The sequence below is a fragment of the Lissotriton helveticus genome, chromosome 7 (assembly GCF_964261635.1).
Source record: "Lissotriton helveticus chromosome 7, aLisHel1.1, whole genome shotgun sequence".
Classification (NCBI taxonomy): domain Eukaryota; kingdom Metazoa; phylum Chordata; class Amphibia; order Caudata; family Salamandridae; genus Lissotriton; species Lissotriton helveticus.
The window spans coordinates 443,800,553-443,827,836 of NC_136068.1; the positions used below are offsets into that span (position 1 = coordinate 443,800,553).

Consider the following 27,284-nt stretch of genomic DNA (forward strand, 5'->3'; position numbering starts at 1 on the left):
GATCCACTGCACAAACCTGGCTGGAAAGCAATGGAGCTCTGTACATTACAAGGTCAGAGGGGCATGGGACACGATCTACAAGACTGTATTTCAAGTAGGGATTACTAAAACATATTTCACACATGTAGGCACAGGGAGCGTAGGCGATTTGCCCAGAATTACACGATGTTGAGCTAAACACAGAAGCTGGGGTCCGAACCAAGGATGGCAGCTTTAGCCATTAGGCTATGTCTCCTCCCCAGGAGAAGGAGTACATTTCTGCCGTAAGCAGCTATTCAGTGAAAGCAGTAAGCAACAACGCAATTTATAATGCAGCAACAGCCCCAGTTTTTAGTGCCTGGAATGATCCAATAAACACCAATATTTCAAATCTTTAAACAAGCTCAGATATGAATTCAAATGACGGGTAGGCAACCCCCTCTTTAAAAGCAGGCTGTCTTTGTTTATATTTGATATTTTTATGGTGAAGCATCTGTATCAGTAAACGTTCAGAGTTGTGAGAGTAAAGCAATTTCGGAGTTTTCCTTGTACACATTTTCCAGGTATGACTTGGAGGAATTTGGTAAAGGGGACAAAGATGTGGATTTCTGTTGCAGTAAAAGCACACTCAATAACAGTAGATTTGCACTTCCCATAGCCAATACATTCGAACCTTTGCTCGATGTAGATGGGCTAGTTGGCAATGATTGACCACTAATTGTCTGGGCAGAGCTGCTGCACCCAAGGCCCACGGGCCGGGTGGGTAATGCATTTATTGCATCAATCCTCTACGGGGCTGAGCTGTAGGGCTATGCTAACCTGAATTCTTTGGTTCTAGCGCAAAATAAGTTTATGCGGTCATTAATTGGGCTCCCAAAGTCCACCCCACTGTTACCACTGTTTTTGGATTTGGGCTGCCACCACATTAGGGATGTGGCACAGTATAGGCCAGTTGCTTACTGGAGGAGGATTTGGGTGACCCCAGAGTTAAAGCATTATGCACTGGCATTAAATGATGTCAAGAACTTGGTCGTCTCCAACAAAATTCCATGGTTAAGGTATGTGAAGAATACACTTAGTGAGATGGGTATGAGTAGCTTATGGACAAACCCAGGGAATATTGCTTTTCCGTCTGAGGCAGTAAGGTAGCATATTGTAACATGGTTGTAATCAGGCGCTTTGCGGCCCATACTGCTCCTTCTCTGTCTAGAGCATTTCTTGACCTAAAATATGAAGCCAAATATGAAGGCTATTGGGACCTAATTACCACCCCCAAAGATAGAAAATGATACCATCAGTTAAGGGTGGGTTTTCTCCCTACAAAGGTATTTACAATGAAATGGAACACTATGAATACTTGTGCCTGTCCCCGTTGTCCAGATGCGGTAGAGACAGTGATCCACATCCTAATTGCTTGTCCAGCCTATCGAAAACCTAGGCACAGATGGCTGAAACCTGTATGCCTGAACATGGGAACTAGGTCAAGCAATGAGGCTGTTAGGATCTTATCTACATCATTGGAAGAGCCGGTAGTGGTCGCTATTGCCAAGTTCTTGGGATGGGTGTGGGTTATTCGTTCGAAATCCAGTAGCCCATAATAGATGACAAGATTTTTCTTGTACCTGTCCCTTGCACTATGCACTTAATATTAATTGTACTGTACATTTCAAATGAAGTGTTGTTAGAATTTCTGGATTGCTGTCTGATGAAACTGAATATCTTAATGGTCTTTATATCTTGGGTCTTCTTCGTATTTACATGGTTTTAATGTGTTATTTGTATATTTATATCCATTTTGATTAACTCTAAATTCCAGAAATTGATGAATAACTGTTATGTATGTATGGATGTTATGAATTTTTAAAGTTTCATTTAACTTCACTGCTTATGTGTCATTTATCAACTTTTGTGATTTTTAATCGAAATAATGTTTTTTGAACTGAACTGAACTGCATTTATTGTCCCCCTCAAGCCAGTCTCTATTGCTCCTGGTCCCTCTTGAATGAAAATGATGTCGTAGAATATAGCAGGACTGAGGTCTAAAAGAGATGATGCATTATGGTGACGGCCCAATGGATAATAACTATTCTATTATTCAATCTTGGTATAATAAAAAAATTACGCCCAATGGATAATAAATATTCTGTTATTCAATCTTGGTATAATAAAAAAATTACGCCCCACAACTGCCTGCGGCAACTTGTTGTAACTGTCTGATGGCTGGCAGGGCACTGATGCCCGGCGTCACCTGCACCAGCCATCAGAGAGATTCTCCAGTGCCTTAGGGCCATGGCATGACTCAGTGCCACCCCAACTCTGACATCTAAAGTGGCACAGCTGACGGGAGCCATGGGTGCTGCAGGTTTAAGCAGTTCCAATCAGTCAGTCACTCACCCTTTCCGAACTCGTCACAGAGTTGGATAAGGGCGGGGTGGGAGCAGACAGCAGAGATTGAACCCTCAAAGCTGAAACTGTGCAGGTTCAAGATTTCAGTGTCATCATTCTCTAGTGCTGGTAGCACAAAGGAGCAGGAGTCCAAAAGGGACCTGTGCAGGCAGCCGAGTAAGGAAACAAGCTTTTAACTGCTGTGTTCATGTACATGAGATCTGTGTCTGAGTGTTGGTATGTGGGAGCATGTCTTTGTTTCTGTGTGTGTGAGCGAAAGTGCGAGAGTACCAGTTAAGGAGTAAGTCTGAGTTCATGATGAGTGATAGGAAGAGTGAGAATGAGTTAGGGTGTGGGAGAATGACAGTGAATGTAACTGAGTGTTACTGTGCGAGACAGTGTCACAGTCTTAGTGAGTCAGAGAATGAGTGAGAGAGCCTGACAGAGGAACTGAGAATGAGTGGGATTGGATAAGTAAGAGCACGGCTTTAAGTGGGATGGAAAAACTGGGGGGGGGGGGTCTCTCAAAGGGGCGTGGACAATGTAATTAAGGGCGTGGCTTACAAAAACGCAAACTAAATATCTGTGCTTAGAATAGTGTGCCGCCCAACTTGTATTTTGCTGTTTCTGTCATTGCACCCAGATATATAATACAACAAGTAACATCATACCTACACCAAACCCCAACTATTGGCGTTGTCAATGGTTGTTAGTTGCGTAATATAAATTTGCAGCAACTATGGCTTGTATAGAATATACTTAAAACCCACCCTCGTGACACCACGACAATGTTGCTGCTCTTGCATTTCAAAAAGAGAAAAGAAATCCAGAGAGAAAATGACTTTCTTTAAAGGTTTTTCCTTCCCCCTTCAAGGCTCACCTGGCATGACGTCATACCGTAGCTTCTCTATTAGTGAGAAGTGAGCAGTGTGAGCAAGTGCGCGATATGCCTGCTGTCACTGCAGTCCGGAAAAAAAGACCCACCTGTGCCAGGGTACAAAACAGAGCCCGATTGAGACCCGTTTCGAGCCCCCCCTTAAAAAACTGCCGGTGACCCAGCCCACTTAAAGCCCTGAGTAAGAGAGCGAATGAGTGAGGCTTAGTCTGAGTGAGTCAGAGTGAGATTGATTCAGAATTAGTGAGTCTGAGTAATTATGAGTGATTTTGAATGAATCAGAATGAGTAGGACTAGTTGAACTAGTGAGAATAAAAGAGTCAGAGCAGGGGCGGCTCTAGGCTCATGGGGGCCCTGGGCAGGGAGCGTAGGTAGGGGGCCCCGGAAGAGAGGGTCCGGGCGGGGCGAGCGTGGAGGCCAGTGAAGAGGGGGGGTCAGGGTGTTTGGAAGTAGAACAGACTTGGAGGCCGCCAAATCCCTGCCAGGAGCCACCACGCAAAAATTTATCCATCCTCTGAGGATTATTATATTAAGGATATATATTGGCGTGGTGGCCCCTGTGGTTTGGTAGCCCTGTGCAGGTGCACAGCTTGCACATGCCTAAGGCCGCCCCTGGTCAGAGTGAGAATGACCTAGATGGACTGTGACTGAATGAGTCAGTGAGTCAGAATGATTTTGAGTGAATTAGAATGAATGGAACTGAGTAAGATTAAGTGAAAATGAGTGAGATTGAGTATGTCAGAGAGTGAGACTGAGTGAGTTAGAGTAAAGAAAAATTAGTTCAGGTGTGAATGAGAGTACATGAATGAGATTGGGTGAGAATGAGTGAGAGAGGAAGACTTGAGTGTAGGAAGTATGAGCGAACCCCCTGAACCCGACAAGGAGAAGTCAGGCTCACTCACTGGAATTCGAGCCAAGAATTGCGCCTCACCACTTCTAAAGTTGACCAGCTGCACAGTAATTCTGTGCTTAATGTATACAAGCTTTTGCAAAGCAAATATGTCTCTCCTTTGGGACCAATTGGCTTTGCCAATGGCGTTTAGCCATGCTGTACAGCATTCCCAATGCTGGGCAGCATGGCTAGGCAGAAAACAAGCCTATGACTAGGCCCATGGCAGAGAGTCTTCCATTCAAACCTATGCTTGGTGCGTATTAGGGCACTCGTACGAAGCATATGCCCTTCTACAAGATGATGAAACCACTTTTTTTTTTGTTCACTGATGCGAGCTGAATCGGAAAATACATTAAAAAAAATATAGAATGTGTTGAGGAATGTAACATGAGCGGGAAGAAATGTCAATTTATCTTGCGCCATTGTTATCATAAACATGCCTTTCGACTACAGGGTAATACGGGAAACTGGCAGAGTGTGAAAGGTATAACCGTTACGTTGCCTATACAATGTTAAAGTATTAAAAATCCATCGCGAATACGTGAATTACAACACCTGTGCTAACTTTATGGTTAAAGCTGTCAAGGTTATACTCACACACGTCAGAAGAACTTGTGGGGTAAAATGCTATTAAACTAAGCTTTAACCGTAGAACAGAAAAGGGACATTTATTGAAATAAAGGTCACAAAAGCGTATTGATTTAGAAGGCATTTCCCTCAGCAGAGCACAGGGCCTATTTGGCTAAACTCACCTGTGTAGCTTCAGCAGTGAAACAGTGCTCGTGTATGGAGGGGGTCGTGGTTGAGTTACGATGTAGAACAAGCATTTGAAATGCAATAGGTCTCGCATTAGGAAAGTTTGAGCGATTGGTATTGTAAATGACACTTTTTTTTATTTATGTGTTGGTTTTGAAAATAGCAAATTTAATAGCTTTGTCAGTTACAATGTCAATAGTTTTAACTTTCGCAAATGTGACACCTATAGCATTTGTAATGCAATGTGTGTTGTATTTACGTGACTTACATGTATTGATATTACAAATACGATGGCTTTTAATTTTGTAAATAATTAATACTTAAATAAAAAAAATTGTAATTTATAATGGCAATAGCTTAAACGTTTGTAAATAAATTTTGTGAAGATTATGTTCAGTGTATTTTATTGTGACGAAAATCCAAGAACATTGCATTTGCACCTACACACACACACAGAGCCACACACACACACATATAGATGTGGTGGTGGTGGATCTGGGGGATATGGTGGTGGTGGATGTGGTGGTGGTGGTGATGATGGATGTGGGGGTGGATGTGGTGGTGGTGGATGTGGTGGTGGTGGATGTGGTGGAGGTGGTGGTGGAGGTGGTGGATGTGGTGGAGGTGGTGGATGTGGTGGTGGTGGATGTGGTGAAAGTGGTGGTGTATGTGGTGGTGGATGTGGTGGTGGTAGTGATGGTGGTGGGTGTGGTGAATGAGGTGGTGGATGAGGTGGTGGATGTGGTGGTGGTGGTGGTGGATGTGGTGGTGGTGGATGCGGTGGTGGTGGTGCATGCGGTGGTGGTGCATGCGGTAGTGGTGGAAGTAGTGGTGGATGTGTTGGATGTGGTGGTGGATGTGGTGGTGGATGTGGTGGTAATGGGTGTGGTGGATGTGGTGGTGGATGTGGTGGTGGATGTGGTGGTAATGGGTGTGGTGGAGGATGTGGTGGTGGATGTGGTGGTGGATGTGGTGGTGGTGCATGTGGTGGATGTGGTGCTGGTGGATGTGGTGGATGTGGTGGTGGTGGTGGATGTGGTGGTGGATGTGGTGGTGGATGTGGTGGTGGTGGATGCGGTGGATGCGGTGGTGGTGGTGGATGCGGTGGTGGTGGTGGATGCAGTGGTGGTGGAAGTGGTGGTGGATGTGTTGGATGTGGTGGTGGATGTGGTGGTGGAAGTGGTGGTGGTGGTGGATGTGGTGGTGGTGGATGTGGTGGTGGAGGTGGTGGTGGATGTGGTGGTGGAGGTGGTGGTGGTGGAGGTGGTGGTGGATGTGGTGGTGGAGGTGGTGGTGGATGTGGTGGTGGATGTGGTGGTGGATGTGGTGGTGGATGTGGTGGTAATGGGTGTGGTGGATGTGGTGGTGGATGTGGTGGTGGATGTGTTGGTGGATGTGCTGGTGGTGCATGTGGTGGATGTGGTGCTGGTGGATGTGGTGGATGTGGTGGATGTGGTGGTGGATGTGGTGGTGGATGTGGTGGTGGATGTGGTGGTGGATGCGGTGGATGCGGTGGTGGTGGTGGTGGATGCGGTGGTGGTGGTGGATGCAGTGGTGGTGGAAGTGGTGGTGGATGTGTTGGATGTGGTGGTGGATGTGGTGGTGGAAGTGGTGGTGGTGGATGTGGTGGTGGTGGATGTGGTGGTGGATGTGGTGGTGGATGTGGTGGATGTGGTGGATGTGGTGGTGGATGTGGTGGTGGTGGGTGTGGTGGTGGTGGAGTTGGTGATAGTGGATGTGGTGGTGATGGTGGATGTGGTGGTGATGGTGGATGTGGTAGTGATGGTGGATGTGGTGGTGATGGTGGATGTGGTGGTGATGGTGGATGTGGTGGTGGTGGTGGATGAAGTGGTGGTGGTGGATGTGGTGGTGGTGGTGGATGATGTGGTGGTGGATGTGGTGGTGGTGGATGTGGTGGATCATTGAGGTCTATTTTGCATCAATGTATAATAGTTTCTAAATAACTACACAATAATGTGAAAAGGTGGCGCATAATTTGTTTCATTCACAATGTACCATATAATTTGCTTTTCAAAGCCACATAATAGCGCTGTCGGATAATTCGGCCCGGAATTGCAGCATTTTGTCAGTCTCCTCCCCACCCTGCGGGTCATCAATGACATCGTTCAGTACCGGGATCTGGACGAAAACAACTGACAGTGATTGAGGGGAGACGGGGCGGCATGTGGCCAATTCTTTCAAAAGAGTAGAAAGGGTAAGCTAGAGCAGTGCAGGGTGCGCAGAGTATACGTGCTGGAGAGAGACTCAGTGCTCAAGGTGCTGGTCGGGGTGAGGGGGGCTGGAGATGTGGTGACAGAGGGGAAAGGGTGGGTGAAGGAGCGCGAGCTAGTGCTGGAGAGAGTGGCAGGAGGGGGAATAGAGGTGTTGGAGATGTGGAAGAGAGAAAAAACAGCAAGCTACTCCTGGATGACGGGCGTGGGAGGGGGGCGGTGCTGGAGGATGGGGGGAGGTAATCGAAGAACAGGGTGAGAGAAAAAAAATCAAAGTAAGTGCAAAAAAATTGAGAGGAGAAAATACCATTACCGGAGAAAGGAAAGGCTACAGTCTGAACCCGTGCTCAAGGGGGGTGGGGAGGGGGTCAGTGGTGAAGGGGAAAGGGAGATTGAAGTCGGTGCCGGGGTGCGTGAGAGATAAGCGGGAGCAAGATCGACGGCGGAGTCGGGTTCAACGTTACAGCTGGTTGTGGGCAGAGAATGGAGAGTGCGTCCGGGGAGGGGGATCGGTAGCGAGGGCTGAGGAGCAAGAGGGGTGAGCACCAGCGGTGAGGGGCAGAGTGATCCAGTGCTGGCAGATGAAACAAGACGGAGGGCATTGCTGTGGGGAGGGGGGGAGTAGAAATGAGACACGGCGGGAGGGGGCGGAGCGGGGAGAGCGGCATGAGGGTGTGAAGCAGCAGGGGCCTTTGAAGTGAAGCTAAGCTTCACTTCAAAGGTGTGGGAGGAGTGCTGCTGGTGATTGACTGGCGATTTGATGATGTGCACGCGCATTTTAGGTCAATGCGCTTGCGCATTGACCTAAAAGCGCACGGGCACAGCATCAAATCGCCAGTCAATCGCCAGTCTAGGTAAAGCTTATTTAAGCCCCTATATATCTCGCTCCCGCTCAATGCGCATGCGCATTGAGATAGGTCGCTCGACCAAAAAAGTAATATTTACTTATGTATTTATTTGTTTGTCGGATCGGGTGAACATCAATCTAACAAAAAGGCAAAGATAAGAAAACGCTCATTATTTACAAGAAGATACAAATAAGTACACATTTTAAAAACATCAACAAATAAGCTGCACTTTACAAATCCCAAAATATTCACAATGAAGTTTAAAATCATTTTAACAGTTTAATTCTCGAAACCAGACGGCCGACGTATATTTCGTGCCAAACACAACGTACCCACTGGAATCGTATTTGCAAATTCTTAATGCAACCTGATAATTCCTTACACCCGATGCCAAACACAGCGGTTTAACCCATCAAGGTCTTATTTGCTTGTATGCATAACAGAATCTAAACAAGCATTTACAATGCAACGGTCTCGCCTTTGCAAAAGTTAGAGCTATTGGCATTGTAAATGACAAAATTGTTATTTATGTGTTGGTTTTAAAAACAGATAAATAAATGACATTGTCATTTACAATGCCAATAGCTCATAGTGCAGGCCACCGTGGCCCACATACACCCCGGGACTGTGCCGGCCGGGGAACATCGCGGCCGGGGGACATCGGCACCATAGGACGGCGGCAACCTTACCCCATGGCCAGCGTTGACAATGCGCTGAATGCTGGCACCGTGTGATCCCAAAACCTTCAGAAACGTCACGGCTCTAAGAAGGGATGCAGATCACGAGTAACAGGGTGCATAGACTGGTGTGGTTTACATAATGCCAAGACGCCGCCTTTCAGATACTTCAGGGCACTTCGAGAGTGTGGCGTAGCGTGTTCTATAAGACTCTTAAAATACTCCCAAGCATTGTAAAAGAAAATGAAGGCCTGACCGACTTTTTTTAATGGTACTTGACATCACATATTCCCAAAGTCGGTTTCAGCCACCAGACCTGTCACTATGCAAGGCACAGAGGGGAGACAGAGGGGTGACACTTGGGGGTGGCCCTTGGAGGAGACAGAGGGGTGAGACCGGGGATTGCACTGGGGGAGAGAGGGGGAGACCGGGGGTGTCACTGGGGGGAGACAGTGGGGTGAGAGTGAGACCGGGGGTGGCACTGGGGGAGACAGAGGGGTGAGACCGGGAATGGTACTGGGGGGAGAGAGGGGGGTGAGACCTGCGGGTGGCACTGGGGGTGACAGAGGGGTGAGACCGGGGGTGGCACTGGGGGAGACAGAGGGGTGAGACCGGGGGTGGCAGTGAGGGGAGACAGAGGGGTGAGACCCTGGAATGGCAGTGAGGGGTGACAGGCACGGCCACGGCGCGTTAGGAGCCAGGCCCGAAGGAGACCTCCCACCCTCCCCCGAAGGTGCCTGAATCACCTTCTCTTGACGGTGCGTGCACCCCCTCTCCTGACAGTGCCTGCGCCACTCCCCCTCCACCCCGACGGTGCCTGCACCACCTTCATCTGTGTTGCCTGCACCCCTTCCCCCGTCCGACGGTGCTTGTACCCCCTAACCCTGACTGTGGATGAACCCCCCTCACCCTGACTGTGCCTGCACCCCCCTCTCCATGATGGTGCCTACACCCCCCCTTTCCCTTGACGGTGCCAGCAGCCACCCCCCCCCCCCCGACCCCCTGTATAGTTTATCTGGATTGTCTACTCTACAGAAACATTTCTTCCCTATAAACTGCAGGACATTCTGAGTTTTCTGATAGAGGTGTAGTCCTCACACAGCATAGCTATCGCTCAGGTTACAGAGGTCGAACATGCTCGGGCGTCAGAAGCAGTTATTAAATAGGTGACACAGGCCGCGCCTCAACAGAGAGACCCATTACATTACACGGTGTGTAAGCGAGGCCTCGGACTAGCAGAGCTATCCTGCAGGTTACACAGGTCGAACACCCCCGGGCTCCAGTCCGCAGCAGAACTCTAGTTGAGTCCACAGACCTCCGATTACAGAGGCCTTAAAGGGCCAGAGCTCGCCCGGGGAGCGTTCTTTCACGGGGTACAAAGGCCACTGGGGCCGTGATGGGGATACATACAGGTTTACATAGCGCCTCGGCCGCAGCTCTAAATCTTATAGATTTATAAGAAACAGGAGTTACTATTATGCAATTCAATGACTAAAAACGAGGAAAGGCCAAGTCATATGTGCGCCTGGCACTGCGCACTGTTAGTGGGGTCAAGACCAGTGGTCTAAGGGCCGTGCACCGGTCTGGGGTCCAATCAAGAACCAGTTTAGCTGGGTTACCTGTATTGGAAGCTGTGATGAGCAAACTACACACAGATCTCTGAAGCATGCACTTTAACCCGCTGAGCTAATTTACAGGGATTGGGCTCTGTACATGCAGACTGAAGGCAGATCTATGGAGCGGGTGTAGCATCACCAAGAGGGGCTTATACTAGCGTCTTTGCGGAGGGCACACTACCTCAATGAGCTACGCTATGGGCATAGAAATCAGCTACAGGTCTCTGCACAATGCGCAGACCCTACCAAGCGTTCAGACCAGCTTAAGCAGAAAAAAATATATATTTTATTTTAAATATCCCACTAGTACCTCAACACTCCGTCAGCATGCCGCCATCACCATTCTATCTGTAGAAGTGCGTCATTTTATTTAAAAAAACACAGCTAAATACAATTAAGGGCACCTGCGTTCATGGCGACGGAGGGAACAGCGGTGGAGGTGGTATTAGCACCAAGGTGGAAAATACTAAAATGAAATGGGGGGCCTGCCGTTTCTTGAAAAACAAACAAGGGCACGGCCGGAAGCTGTCGCAACCAGAAAAGGGAACGCGTGGGTGGCGTCGCTTTGCAGAAGTAGTGTCCGAGGAGGATGTCAGCGTGAAATGACAGGGACGAGGGTCCTGGACATCACCTATGTAGGGAGAACAGCACAGCAAGCGTGGAAGTGTCGGCCTCCGAAGTCTGCAGACATGCATAGAGGTCAATGTGAACGCAGTGACGTGCGCCTCCCGTGTTTTGTAGATGTGCATACAAAGAACCGCATGAGTCCTATAGGTCACACTGTGCACGCACAGTGCATTGGTGAGACTGAGTGCTCCAATATTCTGCGGGAGGAACGGAGGAAGCCTTGCGGGAAAAACATACAAGCACTCGCCATCACGCAAGTTTTCTCTTTAACCCCTTGCATGCTGATCACGGCCCCCATCCGTCATGCACTACGGCGCTCGTGTGCTGATGACGGCTGGGGGCCGTCATAAACCCGCCCACTCGCGATTTTGCAGCACAGGTGCAGAATCGCGGCCGCATGCAAGGGGTTAAGCTCCGTCCTTTGCAGACTGGGTGGCGTGTTTTTCTTTCTCCCCTCTTCATTGGCTGGAGGAGAGGAGCGAAAGCAACGAAAAAAAACGCGTCCCTCAATCCGAAAAGGACGGGGCTTAAAGAGAAACCAGAACGTCACAGATTCCTCTTCTCTAATGGCTGGCCACCGTTTAGGAGGCCAGCGAATGGAGAAGAGGGGCGGGGTTTACCCTCGCTACTCTTAGACATAAAGTCTGACTGGCGAGACTGCGCATGCTCAGCCTACGCCAGTCTTGACCTAAAGTGTGCTTCAGTCTCATCTGCTTGCTCGACTATCGGGGAAAGCTTTTTTTTCTTCAAATACTTTATTGATTTTCACAAGGAATAATGAAGGCATATATTCGGTTAACCAAGTGTGTCCTAGTTTACATGTGCGTATAAGGCTTTATGCGCCTTTATGGACACCATTATCCCAACCAGTCGTCCATTGGTAGAAGAAAAAGGGACAGGTTAAGGTAGAGGAAAAGGAAAGAAGTGGTGAAGAGAGGATGGAGGGTGCACAGTTAGACAGTACAAATTTGATATGCGAGAGCATTATTGGCAACTTTACGTACTTGACGTTCATATTTGCCCATTAATTCGTAACCGAAGCTAAATGCCCAAACGAAACTTAAGATATAGGGTTGAGGAGGGTGGTTGGACAATATCCATGAAGTCCTAAAAGAATACACTTTGCATGGCTCTGAGTGGCTTCAAGAATCTGGAGTAAGACTAAACAGCACAAATTGCTTCCCTGTGTTTCTCTGCCCTGTAAAGACGCTGCTTGGGCGTTCCCACACAACTTCCATGGATTTTGACGCATCCCCAGATTTACAAGAACTTGTAAACCTGGAGATGTGCCAAACTCTTACACCTTCCTAGGGGAGGTGTAATGACTAGCAATATCTCTATTTCTCTTTGTTTCTTCCTCTGTCTATGTGTGCTCCATTTTGCAGCACAGATAAAAAGAGGAATATGCCTCCCAGGATTGTTTTTGTGCAGGAAGGTGTCCTTTGCAGCACAAAAACTATACTGCATGCAAAGCAGGCACCCTTGCACCATGCTGCAAAGGTGCCTGCATTGGCGCTAGGATGTCAAAAGGGCACTAGCCCAAGGGAAAGGACAGGAATGCACCGTATTGCATTAAATACAAGACATTCCAAAGCTGTACCTGTCACGCAGCGCAGCAAGGTGACTTGCTGTGCTGTACTGTGTGATAGATTAATAAATGAGCCCCTAAGTGTCAATCTGTCCATGCAAGAGGATGGCTGGGGATTTTCTAACAAACACTACCAGAATCGTTCCTTTACGATCTTTTTAGGCCCCTGATAGGATAGGGTGGGGGTAATTCAACACTTCCCTATTCGTAGGTATGTGAATTATCTAACATATTCAGCTATGGAATTATTGTTATCTGGGCTCCTTCTAAAACATCCCTGAGACCCACTTTGAAAATAGCAAGCTCTTCAATAGTTTTGATCTAGTGAAAAAATGGTCTCTGTTTTGCATGCTCAGTTATAGGTTTCAAGCCCAAGTCACATCCATTTGATATGATCGCAAGACTCTGAGGGAGCTATAATACAAATCAAATGAAAATATTTTCCAGTGTGTTTAATTTATTCAATTTATGCTGACGCCAGAGTTCTGAATAATAATCCACATTTGTAAAGCGCGAACACTCACCCGTAAGAGTCTCTAGGCACTGGGGGCCGTCAGGAAGATTAAGCAAGCTGTTGCCCAGAGTCACATGATGCTGGGCTAATCTGCCGCCGGCACTGAGGATCGAACCGTGATCCTCAGATTCCAACGTCAGTTGCCCTTGCAGTGGCGCCACACTGTGAAGTGCCACACCCACTGCCTGTGCTCTATGTACTTCAAGAGCTGGTGACACTGGGTTAATAGTTGTACATTTAGAAAACATAAATATTGACGCTGCTCTATGTTTTAACAAAGAAGAACTTTGGCCATTCCTTATAAGTGGATCAGAAAAACTCCCAGATAATCGACCTCTTTTTCCTCTCAAAGGGATATGAGTTTAGAATGTTTTTACCCAGGGCTTTTTGATGATGTCTGAAAGCCATAAATGTGTTTTTTGGTCCATTTATCTCCAACCCATGATTGCTACAAAATTGAGCAAACATTTGAAGGAGTATCTAGCCCCTTCTCTGTTTTGGGCAAATTATCATCTGCATAAAGTAGGGCAGGCTCCTTTCTCCCAGCCAATACCAGAGAATCATTCTAGCAGTTAAGTAGAAACTCTGCGCAGTCATTCATAAAAAGAAAAACAAAAAAAGGGTGGGTGCAAGGACACAATTCTGCTGGACACCCTTATTGACACTGATCTTATCTGTCAAATCATAATTCTGGCACCACTGAATCTGTACATGGTTACCTATGTTGGGCTGCCTAACTCGATCCTACAGTTCCAATGGTAGCCCCAACTCTGTATTGGCTTTCCACAATCTCTCCCTAGGGACCCCATCAAATGCCGCCCGAAGGTTGACAAAGGCTAAATAAAGATTGCCACCACTGACGTTGACCACCTTCCACTTAATAAGGAGGAAGTAGAAAACAATGTCGACCGTAGTCGCTCTTGCTTTAAACCAAGCCTGGAAGCAACTTAAGATGTGTTCTTTAAGCATCCAATTCGTCAGCCTGTCAAGAACCTGCCTGAAGAAACTTTCTGCAGGCTGTCGATCAGGCTGACTGGGCGATAGTTACATGGTACAGTTTGACATACATTTTTATGGATGGAGACTTTCTCTACTCCCATCTATGTATTGGGACAGCTTTGCATTTGACACAATATTAATATATGGGGACTGGATGATGGGTTTAGGCAACCAAGAGGTCAGCAGGGATCTTATCTAAGCCCAATGCCCTTGCTTTATTTCTGAACAATAAACACATTGGTTGTTACTTCCTGGTAGAAAAACATATTGGAACATTTGTACATATGTACTCAGTGGAAGTGACTGTAGCTTGCTTATCTTCTCTATGGGCTGTATAAAATGTCTCACAATATCGAACCCATTTATCCGCCTGAATATGAACTTCTGGACTCGAAAATTTGTTGCGTTCGCCTTATGATATAAAATGCCATAAAGATCTTAAGTTACTATTTTTGGTTGCCCATAGAGATTTACGCCTTTCTCTGTGTCCTGTTTTGTCTTCGGTTTTTTATACTTTCCCTATAGAGAATTCCCGACTGGGCAATTCTATCCCTGCTTCCTGATTGGACTACCTCAATTAGTTCAAACTTTCTTGCTTGGCAATAAGGATTGAATAACTCATTGCCACCTAGGCAATTCGTGCCTGCCTTAAAGTTCTTTATAAAAAAAGATTTTAAATTGCTAAATAGAATTTTATGTTTATCTAATAACAAAGTAGGAGAGTCCAGTTGTTAGCAAAATAGTTTAATGTAGATACAATAATGCTATATATACACTAAATAGTCATGGAATCACTGATGACCTTTGCCCATGTTACACTCCTCATATTTAGTAACCACTATATCATATATAATTAATAGCTGAACAAAGAGTCCCAGAGCAATCCCCGGATAATCCGGTCTGTTGAATACAGACACAGTGGATCATGGTCACTCTCATGTCTCAACATCAACTGGATGTCAACCATTTTACCGCATAGTTGAGTGTCTAGCAACGTGTGGTCGATATTGCTCCTGTAGGAGTCTCTCTTAAAAACTGGAACTCCATCCATGTCTAAAAGTGAATGGCCATTACATACACAAACACTGGGAGAAAGTGAAATATCAATAAGTTGTAACACATACATAGTGAAATGAGTTCTGAGAGGAGCAGTCTATTTTGGAATGCCCCAATGGGTGCCCTCCTCTTTTCCAACCTCCCTTAGTAGCCCAGAAGGCTCAAAAGTTGCGCTAAAAGCTCCACAATTAATACATAAAAAATATTCACTTTACTTTGTTAGGAGACTTTCAAGTAGATTTAAAGTCCTTGGTTCCATTGACCTACCAGTGCCTTGATTGTATATATTAAACTGAAGAATCGACTTCTGTTCTTTAGAAACAGTTTTAAGAGCCAGCAGGTCTGACGAGACAGCAAAAATTAGCTTGAAACGGCAAGACAATGATTTTTTTGTCCTCACACATAATCTCACTGAGGGTCTATCTATACCTGGATTTCCAGCCAAGACTTGAAAGTGAGTATAGCATAGTCTGTCATATTCCTGTGTAGCCAAACTCTCTTGTAAAATTACCTGAGTCACGATCACCTAGTTTAGATTTGAGCCTGAAATATTCCAACAAATCATTGCCACTCTCCTTGAAATGGAATGCTCATGATTGACTTGCTTGTGACTTGGGACTTCCACCTCCTGAGGCAGACAGTAGGGTAGGACTGTGGTTAACGCACACGCCCATTCCTCTAACCTAGTGTTTCCTCGACCCCCCTGCACTGATACTGCACTGGGCTCCACAGGCACCCTATATATATTAAACGTATTCACATCTACTGTACCTCAATCATTAGATGAATTATATGTGATTGGTAATTGACTCAGTGCCCCGTACATAAAGGTAATTGTTTCATGATTGGCAGGGTGATCGCCCTCCGTGCAAGAACGTGACAATGTAGGAACCTTAGACAATATAGCAGTCAGATGATTTTCAGTCAGACTCCCTTTCTCTGAGAGTCAACATGATGGCATGGGTGCCTTAGATACATTATTCTGCGAGGAACAATCTTAAACTCCAGTTGATTCCAATTGTGCATGAGGGCATGTGCTGGTCGGGGGAGAGATTTTAAATTGAATCTCCGACCACTTAGCACGATCACTATGACCAAGTATATGAAAACCCTTCGCCAGACTGGCTTCGCGAAGAGTCATTTTGATATAGTCTCTTTCTCTATTTGGATCTACACAACAATTAACATTCATCACATCTTGCTGGATGATTGAATAACAATGATGCACATTACTAATACATACATTACTTTGTTATTAAGTCAGATTTTATTCTTTTTCACACTGGATTTTAATCGTGGAACACCAGTCATAAAGACCATATTGTCACGCAATGTACTTTGGGCAATCTTAACCTGCTAATGATCCCTAACAAGATAAGACCTCTCCAGTATACTTCTGTTCACCATCCCATTATCAAGCGTGAAAGCACTACATGTATGATCCCACAAATCTCCCTCAGATCTCTTATCTAAATGTGCTGTGGAAGAAACGGATCTCAGTTCCATCTCTACGTAATTCACATGCGGGTACTTTTTGTTTAGAAACTTCTCCCCAATAGTCATCTCATTTCAAATGCAAGAATGTGGGTTCGCAAAACTGCTGTGACATAAGAATGGAATCGTATGGGATGTGTCTAGTTCTTGCCCCACTGGTGGCCGAATCTGTGGGGGAACGTTCAAAATGTAAGTGTGAAGCTGATCAGTCAATGTTAACTATTTTTTTAAGCCAAAAATGTCTGTTTACAATGAAGCGAACCGGTCCACAATCCCTTTAAAGGGTACCGATATTAAATATTGAGCCATTGGCTCAGTTTCCGTTTTTGACCCAGTATTCCTCCTACACTTTCCCCTGGACGACCCATGTTCTCACGCTCCAGAGACTGAAGGAGGTCGGATCTGTTAGTGCAGATAACATCCGAAGTAGCATAAGCACAGTATTGGCTGGACATCGTTTTCTCTTTAACCTTATTCTTTTTCCCCCAGTTATTTGGGGAATGGTTGCGGTGGAAGCTTTTGTGGCCGTTTTCTTTTAGACTCACATTTTTTTGCCACACCGTTACCCTTTTATCGCTTCTTAACTGAGATTCCACTTCGTCCGTCGGATTGTCCATGCCATCAAATGTGTAACTGTCAGTGGTATGTGTAAAGTATTTCTTCCTGCTGCGAATGCCTTGTGTGCTAGGAACTGAAAAAAGAAGCCAAGGACAGTGGCCCAACCCAGCCTTCTCGGGCAATGATGTGTGAAGAAAGATGGGCCTGCCCAGGCACAGTCTGTGCACGCCCACAAAGTGGGAAATGCCAAAGTGCATTCTAGTTCATCGAGGTCAGGGGTCATGTTCTCCTTCTCTGCACCCTCCTTGCGGTGACTTGGGCGGCTTGCTGTCCCCTTGGCCAACTAGTCCTCAATATCCCCAAAATGTTCCTCTCAAAATCTGTCTCTTTTGTAAATTTTCTCTTGAATCCAAAACCATGGCTTTCTTAGGACATAGTCTGCACGAATAGTAGGTTCTATGGTATTAGCCTAAATTGAATCTACCGAACAGAGTTTCACCTAATTCAAAGCACAGAACAGAAAAACGCACCAATTGTACCAGCATGTATTTAAGTAGTTTCTTATTCAACAGGGTAAAATCCCCTAATTCAAACTTCCCTGTACCATAGCTTTACCTAGCTCAGCTCCACTAATGAAAACCTTCCAAGTAAATCCTATCTTTTTCATGACATTTTATGATGGGGGTACCCCTCCCTTCACCAACATTGTCATACCTAAAGCACAGTTAAAAGCAGTTACAAACATTTTAAGATGCACCTAACCTAACTTCCCTCTTCACGAACATCATGGCTCTGAATCCAATTGTACAGCACTAAAATAAATTCTACTGCTGCAAAATGAGTATATTTCGACTTACATTTCGGTTTTCCTTGCTTTAAATTTTCAATGCTTTGCTTCTTCTATTCTTTTGTTAAGTACATTTAGAACGAATGTATGTTCTGTGTTTTAAAGTAGTAAAGGATACTGACAATAAACCACACAGAAAGATGAATTAGAAACAACTGACATAAAGTTGTAGCCATCAATTGATCACTACAACCCGTGCAGGCGTAGAAGGCTAGTGATTATATGGCTGCCTTGCAAAGATGTGACAATATTTCAAAAGAGGAAGTTACCTGACCTAAGACGATGCACCAATTAAAAAAATTCACCTGAATTTACTATGTAACTATAGTGCCCTTGTTGATTGGTGTCTGCTATTATGATCTGCCCTCAATGGGTGCTATGTAGTTTTCCTTACTTCATCGCCTCCTCTTGCTTGTGAACATTGCTGCCCTTCTCACATCCTCACTACTGACCTCCCCTTGACTTATTTTTCGAACTCTTTCCTCATTATAGTCTCTTATAATTTACCCATCAATTTTCTTATGTCTCCCCATCTCTCACTTATTTCGTTCTCTGTGCACATTTCTCTTCCACCACTTGTCTCTAATAATGAGCTTTTGTTATGCCATGTGCTGTAATTTGACATTGGCATGCGGCTCTTGCTTTCTGTTGTGCTAGCATTTTTGGAAGGTGCCTCTTTCTGTTTCACTATGTCTCCATGTCTCCACCTCATGTTCTGACTTTGGTCCCATGCAGTTGTCTTTGGCTCCTGGTATGACCACGTGAAAGGATGGTGGGAGAAACAAAACAACTGTCGAATCCTCTATCTCTTCTATGAAGACATGAAAGAGGTGAGGCTGGCGATGTGCTCTCACATTGATTGATCTTTCCCAAACCCTGGTTTCTGTCTGCTACCCTGAAAGCAACCTGTCCATCTGTCTTCCCCAACCCCACAGGACCCAAAGCGCGAGATCCGGAGGATTCTGCAATTCTTGGAGAACAGCATCAGCGAGGAAGCTCTGGAGAAGATTGTTCACCTCACAAGCTTCCAAGAGATGAAGTCAAACCCAATGGCCAATTACTCATTGACACCCAAGCACATCATGGACCACACCATCTCGCCATTCATGAGGAAAGGTGAGGATGTATTTAAGTGTTGCTTGTTCTCTTATTTTTTCTTCTTCATCTATAGTGACCCTTGTGATACCAGATCGGCATATCCCCTCACACAGATCACCGTCAAACAGGTTGTTGGTGGATCTTCACCAGATCCAGCATTCTTTCAGATTCTCTTTCTCTAGGAAAACACACTATCCAGCCGATAAAGGTTGAAGTTCAAAGACTGGGGGATACTGGAAAAATGAGAGAGTGAATCACACCACACCTAAATAAAGATATTTAGCAAATTCTTGTAGAAGCGCTTGCATCCCTGCTGAACTAAAGGCCTACTAATCTCCTTTGCACAGGGTTTTGGTGGAATTTTACAAGCCTAAGGGGTACTGTGGACCAATGCTTGAGTTTAGTTTTTTAAGTTTATTTTTTATTTGCTTTGGTACTCCACTGAGGACCACAAATATTATACAGATAAGATTCAGTTACTACAACATTTAAAACTTCTCATGTTATGTTATTTATGTTATGTTATTTATTCTTTTGTATAGCGCAACGGTTACTCAAAAAGAGTGTCCCGGCGCTTTTGGTAAAGGAGAGCTGCTACACCATAACATAACACAGTAAAAGAAGAAAATAAAAGAACAAACACAGTAAAAAGGGGCGAGTACAGAGCTAAAAAAGGCTTTAAAAATTTATAAAATTTATAACATACTAGTTCATTCGGGGAGATTTGCATACGATAATCAGTTCCTTTACGGTGGTAATACGGCATCTGACATATATGGGGTACAGATGTTTTGCCCTTGCCGCTACTACTTTTGGATTGGGGCATGTGAACAGTAGGTGCTCTAAGTCTTGCTCCCCGCCATTACATAGGCTGCATACTGTGGTTTCGTTTGGATGCCATTTCGCTGTTATAGTTTGGACAGGTAAAATGCCCAGCCGGAGCAGGATGATTGATCTCCTAGCGCCATGCGTAAGAGTAAAATCTATATATTTCTGCGTTTTCTTGAGTACCATTGTTTCCGTAATATTTTTGTATAAAGTTAATTTGGCGCAATGCGAGGAGTCAAGTTCAAAGCTAAGTCTTGGGGTATAGCATTTCAGAAAAAGTTTCAATTGAGATGGTGTCCAAGTTAGCAGCAGATTGACATTAATATCCGCCAGTTTAAAAGCAATAGACATGTTTTTGAAGAATATATGTTTCGATCAGTCACAGTCAAAGGTCTCTGCTTTGAGCAGGGAGCGAAGGGTCCCATCCTTCGCATGTAGCAGGTTGTATGCCCACCTAATCACGTTGGCGATACCTTTAGAGTAAGAGCTCGTGAGTGAAAGTTCAAGGCGGAGAGCTTGTACTGGGATAGATTGCGATACCTTTAACATTCTCCTTAGTATTTTTCCTTCTTTTAGGTCCAGGAATGACCGCTGTTTGATTGGAATATATTCCAAGGCATACGACAGAACTGAAGGTATCTTCACACTGTAGACTTTTAACAGGGAGGAGAAGTGTCTATTTCCAGAGGCCGCGTATAACCTTTGCAGAGCTCCTGCATGTACCTCGGATTTCCTGGACAAGTTTAGAAGCTGTTGATTGTTTTTTAGAGACTTAGTAAAAATCCTGCCCAGGTAGGTATACTCCTTAACCTCTTCGACTTTTTCGTCGCCCAGTCTCCAACAGTATTTGCTACTTTTTTTCCTCCCTGAAAACGAGACTATTTTTGTTTTGGTTAAATTAGGTATTAAAAAATGTTCCTGGGTATACTTATACAGGGCATCCAGATCGCTTTGCAGACCAAAGGGGGTTAGGTCCAGTACTATAATATCGTCTGCGTACAGTAGGGCATGTATATTTTGAGCTGCTACCTTTGGTGGGAAGCTTCGCACTTGTTGTAGACGCTGCGGGAGATCACTGAGATATAATGAAAACAACAAGGGGGCAAGGAGACATCCTTGCTTGAGTCCATTTGGCGTCGGGATCGGGTTGGTCAGGACCTTTTCCCTCCCCATTTGAACTTGACACCAAGTGTCTGTGTACAGGGCAATTATAATTCGTAGTAGCTGTTTTGGGATTCCTAATTTCCTCAATTTATTCCATAGCAACGCTCTGTCCACTCGGTCAAACGCTGTTGTAAAGTCAATAAATGCTGCATACACAGGCTGGAATTTAACTACCACATATTTGTCAAGGATAGTTTGTAGCATCGCGATATTGTCTATGACTGAGTGCTTTGGCCTGAAGCCTGCTTGGTAGAGCGGAATCAGTCCCAGTGAGAATGCCCACTTTTTAAGTTGGTCCAGGACCTCAGCAGCAAAGATCTTTCCCGTGGCATCCAATAGCACTATTTGTCAGGTTTCAGGTTCAGGTTTCAAGTCTTTATTTCGATTTTTGGCAAATCATAAAAGACACATTTTAATACATTTAAGAAAACGATAAATTAGAAGGCTTTAAGCAAAGAAAGGAATACGATACATTCATATGCAAAGGCTAAATATATGTAAATCGAACAAGTAAACCGAACAAAACAAACAAAACGACCAAAGCCTACATGAAATTAATTTTAAAAACAATTAAGAAAAAGTATTAAATATCTAGAGTAAGAAACCTGGATAAACATAAAAATTGATGATGCACATTAAGTCATAATAGATGGGAAACCATTACAAAGTTAAAATGCCAATCAAACTGATGTAGGAGAACGATTATGTAGGCAATAGGCAGGATACAGCACTTTATGAAACACTATTGATACGCTCCTGCAACTTTAACATATTTTTTTTTGCCTTATAAGCCAAGCCCATCCCAGATATTTAGCCAGGCTCACTACAAAGACCTCAGAAGTATTGATTTTTAACACCCAAATTGCATCAGCGGATTTTCTAATTGGTAAACGCTGGAACAATGGTTTGAGCCATTTTTTCTGCGGCACCGAATAACTGGGGCAGGCAAAAAGAAAATGGCCCTCTGATTCTTTCTGGCCTGGACAGCCTTTACAAAAAATTGAAGCCCCCATAGACCATTTGCAAACAAAAGTATTCAGAGGCAGAGCACCCACTCTGAACTGGTGGTACAGTTTCTTGTCCAGCTGCTTAGTGATAAGATCCCAGTAGGGCTCACGGGACGTATCTAACTTAAATGTGAGGAACCTGCCCGTAAGGCTAATATTGCCGGAAAGTGAAACTCGGATTTGGCGGACAGAAGCCCAATACAAGGCTTTGAACTCCTGTTTGGAGGGGAAAGCATTAGATGAAGGAGCTAACCAGAGCTGTTCTAAGCCCATGTCTATAAGAATCTTTTTTACAGCTTGGAGCCATGGGATATTTCCAGATCCACTAATTGACCTGACTTCTGCTAGTTCTTTCGCGAATAGATACAGGTCAGGGGAGGTCCATATTCTCCTCCACAGAGCCACCAGCCTGAATCTAGCCATCTCATTGATTGGTAGGCATCCCGAGTCCAGGCAAAGAGGAATTGAAGGGGTCGACTGTGGTAAGCCCACCAAGTTCCGTAAGAACTTGCATTGGGTTTTAAAGAGATTAAGGAGGTCCATATAGCCCCAAAGATCTGCGCCATATAAAATGGCGGTGGTAATTTTGGCGTCATAGATCCTGAGGGCTGGAAGGACCCGCTTGGTGGTGGATCTTTTTTGCTCTTTTATAAGGCAGCCCGTTAACCGTGCAAGTTTGAGATGTTGTATATTAATTTGGTCTTTCCATCTCAAGCGGCTGTCAAGGGTAACCCCCAAAAAGGTCATTGTCTCAACTTGCTCGAGTTTAACTCCATTCAAGCTCACAGAGCTCCGGACAGGATGGTTTCTTGTAAAAACCATAAACTTTGTTTTCCCCACATTCACCGCCAGATTATTAATGGCACAGAACTCCTCAAAGCGGTTCAGAGCCCGCTGTAGACCGCTGCGTGTTCTAGAGAGGAGTAGGGTGTCATCGGCGAAGATGAGCAATGGGAATCTTCTCCCAGCCAGCATTGGGGCATCGGTGGGGGTGGCCATAAAGAATTTCACCACTTGATCGATGAATAGGAGGAAGAGTGTTGGCGCCAGGACACACCCCTGACGGACTCCTCTGGTCACAGGAAAAGTTTCCGTCACCTGTCCTTGGCCACCCCACCTTACCCTCGCAAAATTATCCTCATGAAATTTAATTATGAGGTCAAGTAAGTCTGGTGGACAACCCAATTTTTCCATCACTCCCCACAGTTTGTCCCTTGGCACTAGGTCGAAGGCGGACTTTAGGTCAATGAATGCTGCAAAGATGGTACCGCCGCCAATCAAGACCACTTTCCAATAGATCAGGCATAATCTAAACACCTGATCAATGGTGCTTATGCCCGATCTAAAGCCCGCCTGCATAGGAGATAATATGTCCTCAGATTCGATCCAGCCCTGAATCCGTCCCAAGATCATGCGAGCAATGATTTTTTGGATGGAGTCAATGAGACAAATAGGGCGATAATTCCCTGGCTTGGACCTGTCTCCTTTTTTGAATATTGGTATAATCTCGGCTCCCCTCCATGAATGGGGAATCGTAGCTCCTTTAGCTAGTGAGTTGGCTATCATGGTTATATAGGGGAGCCACAAGGCTGGGTTTGATTTAAACAGATCCGCTGGTATGAGATCCATGCCCGGAGCTTTCCCTCGCAGGGTCAAGCCCAAGGCCAGCTCAGCCTCTGATACTGAAAAAAGGAGTTTCTTCCCGTGGGTATATAACAGAGATGTCGTACCCGCTGTTGTTATGCATTTAGAGTTGTCATCTCTGAATTGGGCAGAATAGAACGCTACCCATTCCTCTCGGGGCACATGGTTAGCTGGGGAGCTCGAGTCTAGATCCTTCCCCCACTTAAGTAGGTCCCAGAATTTTTTCTGATTGTTCGAGGTGGAGGCATCCAGGAGATCTGACCAGAACCTGTCCTCCCACTCCCGTTTGGATTCCCACTGGGTTTTTCTATAATGAAGCCTAGCCGCTTTAACTGCACCCATGTCACAGGATTTTATAGCTTTGATGAGATCAGAATGGGCCTCCCTACATTTTTTATTATTTATTATTCTGAGGAAGGGGGTTGGTTTTAGCGGGAGTATTCCGACAAGGGAGGGAAAGGAGGGATTTTAGATGGGCAAAACAACTAATGTGAAGATTGATAACATTGTTTGCTGAGTCCGAACTTTTCCCCAGCAGGTCAATAGTTAACATGTCATTATACACATTTTTGGCCATTATATTAGCATTGTCCCATAGAGATTCATCCTCCATAATCTTAGACCATTTCAGCCTCCTCCTGTCGTTAGTCAGCAAAGCATCCCCTGCTTGTGAGGAAGTGGGCTCCACTGGGCTTTTTATATCTGGCAGTTTCAATGATGTTAGCAGTGGATTGTGGTCACTTTCTGGGCGCTGTATTACTACCATGTCCACTACTGAAGACCAGTATTCCATTTTCAACAAAGCATAGTCAATGCTGCTCCGCCTTAGGCCATTATCAAAGGTACAATTAGCTTCTTTATCCGACTTTGTGCGGCCATTACATGCTCGGAATCCCCTGTTTAAACAAAGGGCCATCCAGTTCACTGCCGCCTCAGTTGCTTTAGCCATTTTATCAACCATCAAATCAGGAATGTCCCAAGCAGCGTCCTCAGCCAAGCTCCAATTGTCCCCCATATCAAACAATGGCTCTATGGTGCAATTAAAGTCTCCAGCTAAGAGGGTAACATTCTCACAACCAATTTCAACAAGTTTATGGTCGATAAAATTCAGCAACGGCGGGCTACGGCCACCAGGAATGCCTCTCGCATATATATTGAAGATGTACAGATCCCGTTTCTTGGCCTTACTCAGTTTAATTGAGAGGAGGTCCAAATGCTGGACATGTAACTCTGTTGGATAAAGACCCAGTGATTGCTTCACCCAAATCAATAGGCCACCTGAGGCAGGCCCTTTACCCCCTTTCGTCGCCGGCTTAAAAAAATTGACATAGCCCATCTTGAAGACTGGTTCAGTTGCCCAGGTTTCTTGGAGCAAGATAATGTCATACTTGTCCACAAATTCCAACCAATCAGCAGAAGACATGCGGGCCTTAATTCCTGCGATATTCCAGGATAGAATTGTCAGGCTGTAAAAAGTTGAAGCCACAGGGGGAGGATGCGTGGATGAAGCCTACTTTCGCCTACTATCCCTTTTGTCCTCCATTTGTATGGGAGCCGTATTTATAATAACCTCCGGAGCTTTTTTAGGTGCAGGAAGATTATTCCCCATTATCACTGAGCCTCCCCCCACTACATCTAGATAATCGATTGAGTGCGAAGACTCCACTCTGCACCCTGTTGTCCCATGACCTACATCTATAGCCGGGGAAGACCTGCATGGTACTGTATGGAGTCAATCTACGGCCTCAAGGTCATAGAGGGGAGCATAGTGATTAAAAAGGAATGGGTGTTGGCGGTCAAGAGGAGTTAAAGCCAGGGGATGACTTGTAGCTGGGGGCTGTCGGGAGTTAAAGTATGATTGATAGGCCCTTTGCCTATGAGGATAGAAATACGTTAGGGCCAGAGTTTGGACGTCCCCCTGCCTGGCAAATCTAGCTTTTCTTCGGATGTTATCTACCACCCATGGGTCCTTAAATGAAATCAAGATGCAATCTCCCTCCAAATCCTTGGTCCCATGTCCCACCCAATCCACTCTTCTTACGAATAGAATTTCAGTCGGAGAGGAGGGGGGTAAGGGTCGATTTTTATTTAGCCAGAAGATTACTTTGTTACGGAGATCCCCATACGACTCCTTACTGCCTGGTTTTAGTGGGGCAACACCTGTCAAAACTATTGTGTGTTGTGTAGCTTCAGCCGGTAGGTCAGCGCGAGGGGTGGTAAATCTACTATGTCTCCCCTCCTTATAGTTAGAGTTACCTCGATTATCGGTTACACCTCTGTGTGACGGGGCTGGGGGATGGGCAGGGTTTGTTTTAACTAGAGGGGGTGGCCCTGTGCTTTGATGTACACAAGGATTTTGTTTGTCATTAGCCTTTGTCCTGGGTGCCTGCATTAAGGTATTCACAATAGACTTGGAGTGTGTTACTTTTTGCTTGTCCCCCCCTGTGGGCATATTAGTATTTGGCCTTGAAGTGCTTTTATGGACAGGGTTGCTCAATGCGGTATTATTACTGACTGAGATATTTGGGGTTGGTTGTGTTTTGCTAGCTTCTATGTGGGTGGTGCTTGTAAGTTTTTGTAGCATAGCATGGTTTGAGTTGATTACAACCTCCAAGCTATCGATTTTTGATGTCATTAACCTTGTTCGCTCCAAAACAGGTAGTAACAAGGTTTTGAACATAGCCTCCATTTTTACCAACAGTAGTTCATCGCTGTTGAGGCACGTGGGGCAGGTGTTTGAAGAGCCTAGTGTACTAAGGGAGGGGCACAGCATATTTGGGACCGCATGGGCATTTTGTATGTTGGAAGGAAGCTCGGAGCCCTGGCTCCCTTTACATGTAGCATCTTTTATTTTTAAAATCTTACGCACCCGCCCCCCGACAATCTAGAGTCATGTTTTCTCGTTTTTGGGTTAGGGACAGAGTGTGTATTTAGAGAATCAACGGCATCATCTGCTTTAGAGACATTAAATGGTAAGTATCCAGATAACTGGCTAAGTTCAACCCCCCCCGCTAATCGGTAGATCGTCCCCCTGACTAACTTGTGAGTCATCTATACTATACCCCTCTTCCTCAGGAATGGGAGCAGTTGGGCTCACCCCCACGCTTTCTAGATGGTCAATGGCGTCCGTGGAGGAGTTTTGAACGCAGTTAAAAGCGGCGTGCGCAACAGGGCTTGAGATGGTAGCCAAACCCCCCAGTGATTAGCGCTTTCCACTGATAAGGTCGAGCGAAAGTCTTTTTTCGACCATAGCAATTTCTTTCTCCATTTTTCCCGAGGCCCGGGTGATGAAAGCGTCAAGGGGGCCTGTGACAACTCCATTAGTGGTGTGGATTTGAACGGTTCGTTCTTTACCTGATCTTAATGTCATTGTGAAAAATTAAGTTGGATGAAGGGTCACACAGTTACTTACAATCCAACCTTGCAGTACCCAGAGGCAAACAGTTGTGTACTAAGGCACGCCGCCTACCTTAGGTGTCTTCCGGACAGCCAAGGGGGGTGGGCTCGGGCCGGACTCTGCCGTACTCGAACGGCCTCAAACGGCCCGCTCTTTGCCCGGTCTTCGCCTCGGTCGCTCCCTC

At 45.5% G+C, this 27,284-nt stretch overlaps 1 protein-coding gene across 2 annotated transcripts in view; it reads left to right on the forward strand.

Moving 5' to 3' along the window:
* The window catches only part of LOC144768580 (sulfotransferase 1 family member D1-like), a 348,385-nt gene that overhangs the window by 302,650 nt on the left and 18,451 nt on the right, over positions 1 to 27,284 (forward strand). For both annotated transcript variants that reach the window (XM_078652367.1, XM_078652368.1), the window contains 2 exons: positions 18,698 to 18,792; positions 18,898 to 19,078. In XM_078652367.1, the coding sequence (XP_078508493.1) occupies positions 18,698 to 18,792; positions 18,898 to 19,078 (276 nt within the window). The remainder of the gene's footprint in view (positions 1 to 18,697; positions 18,793 to 18,897; positions 19,079 to 27,284) is intronic.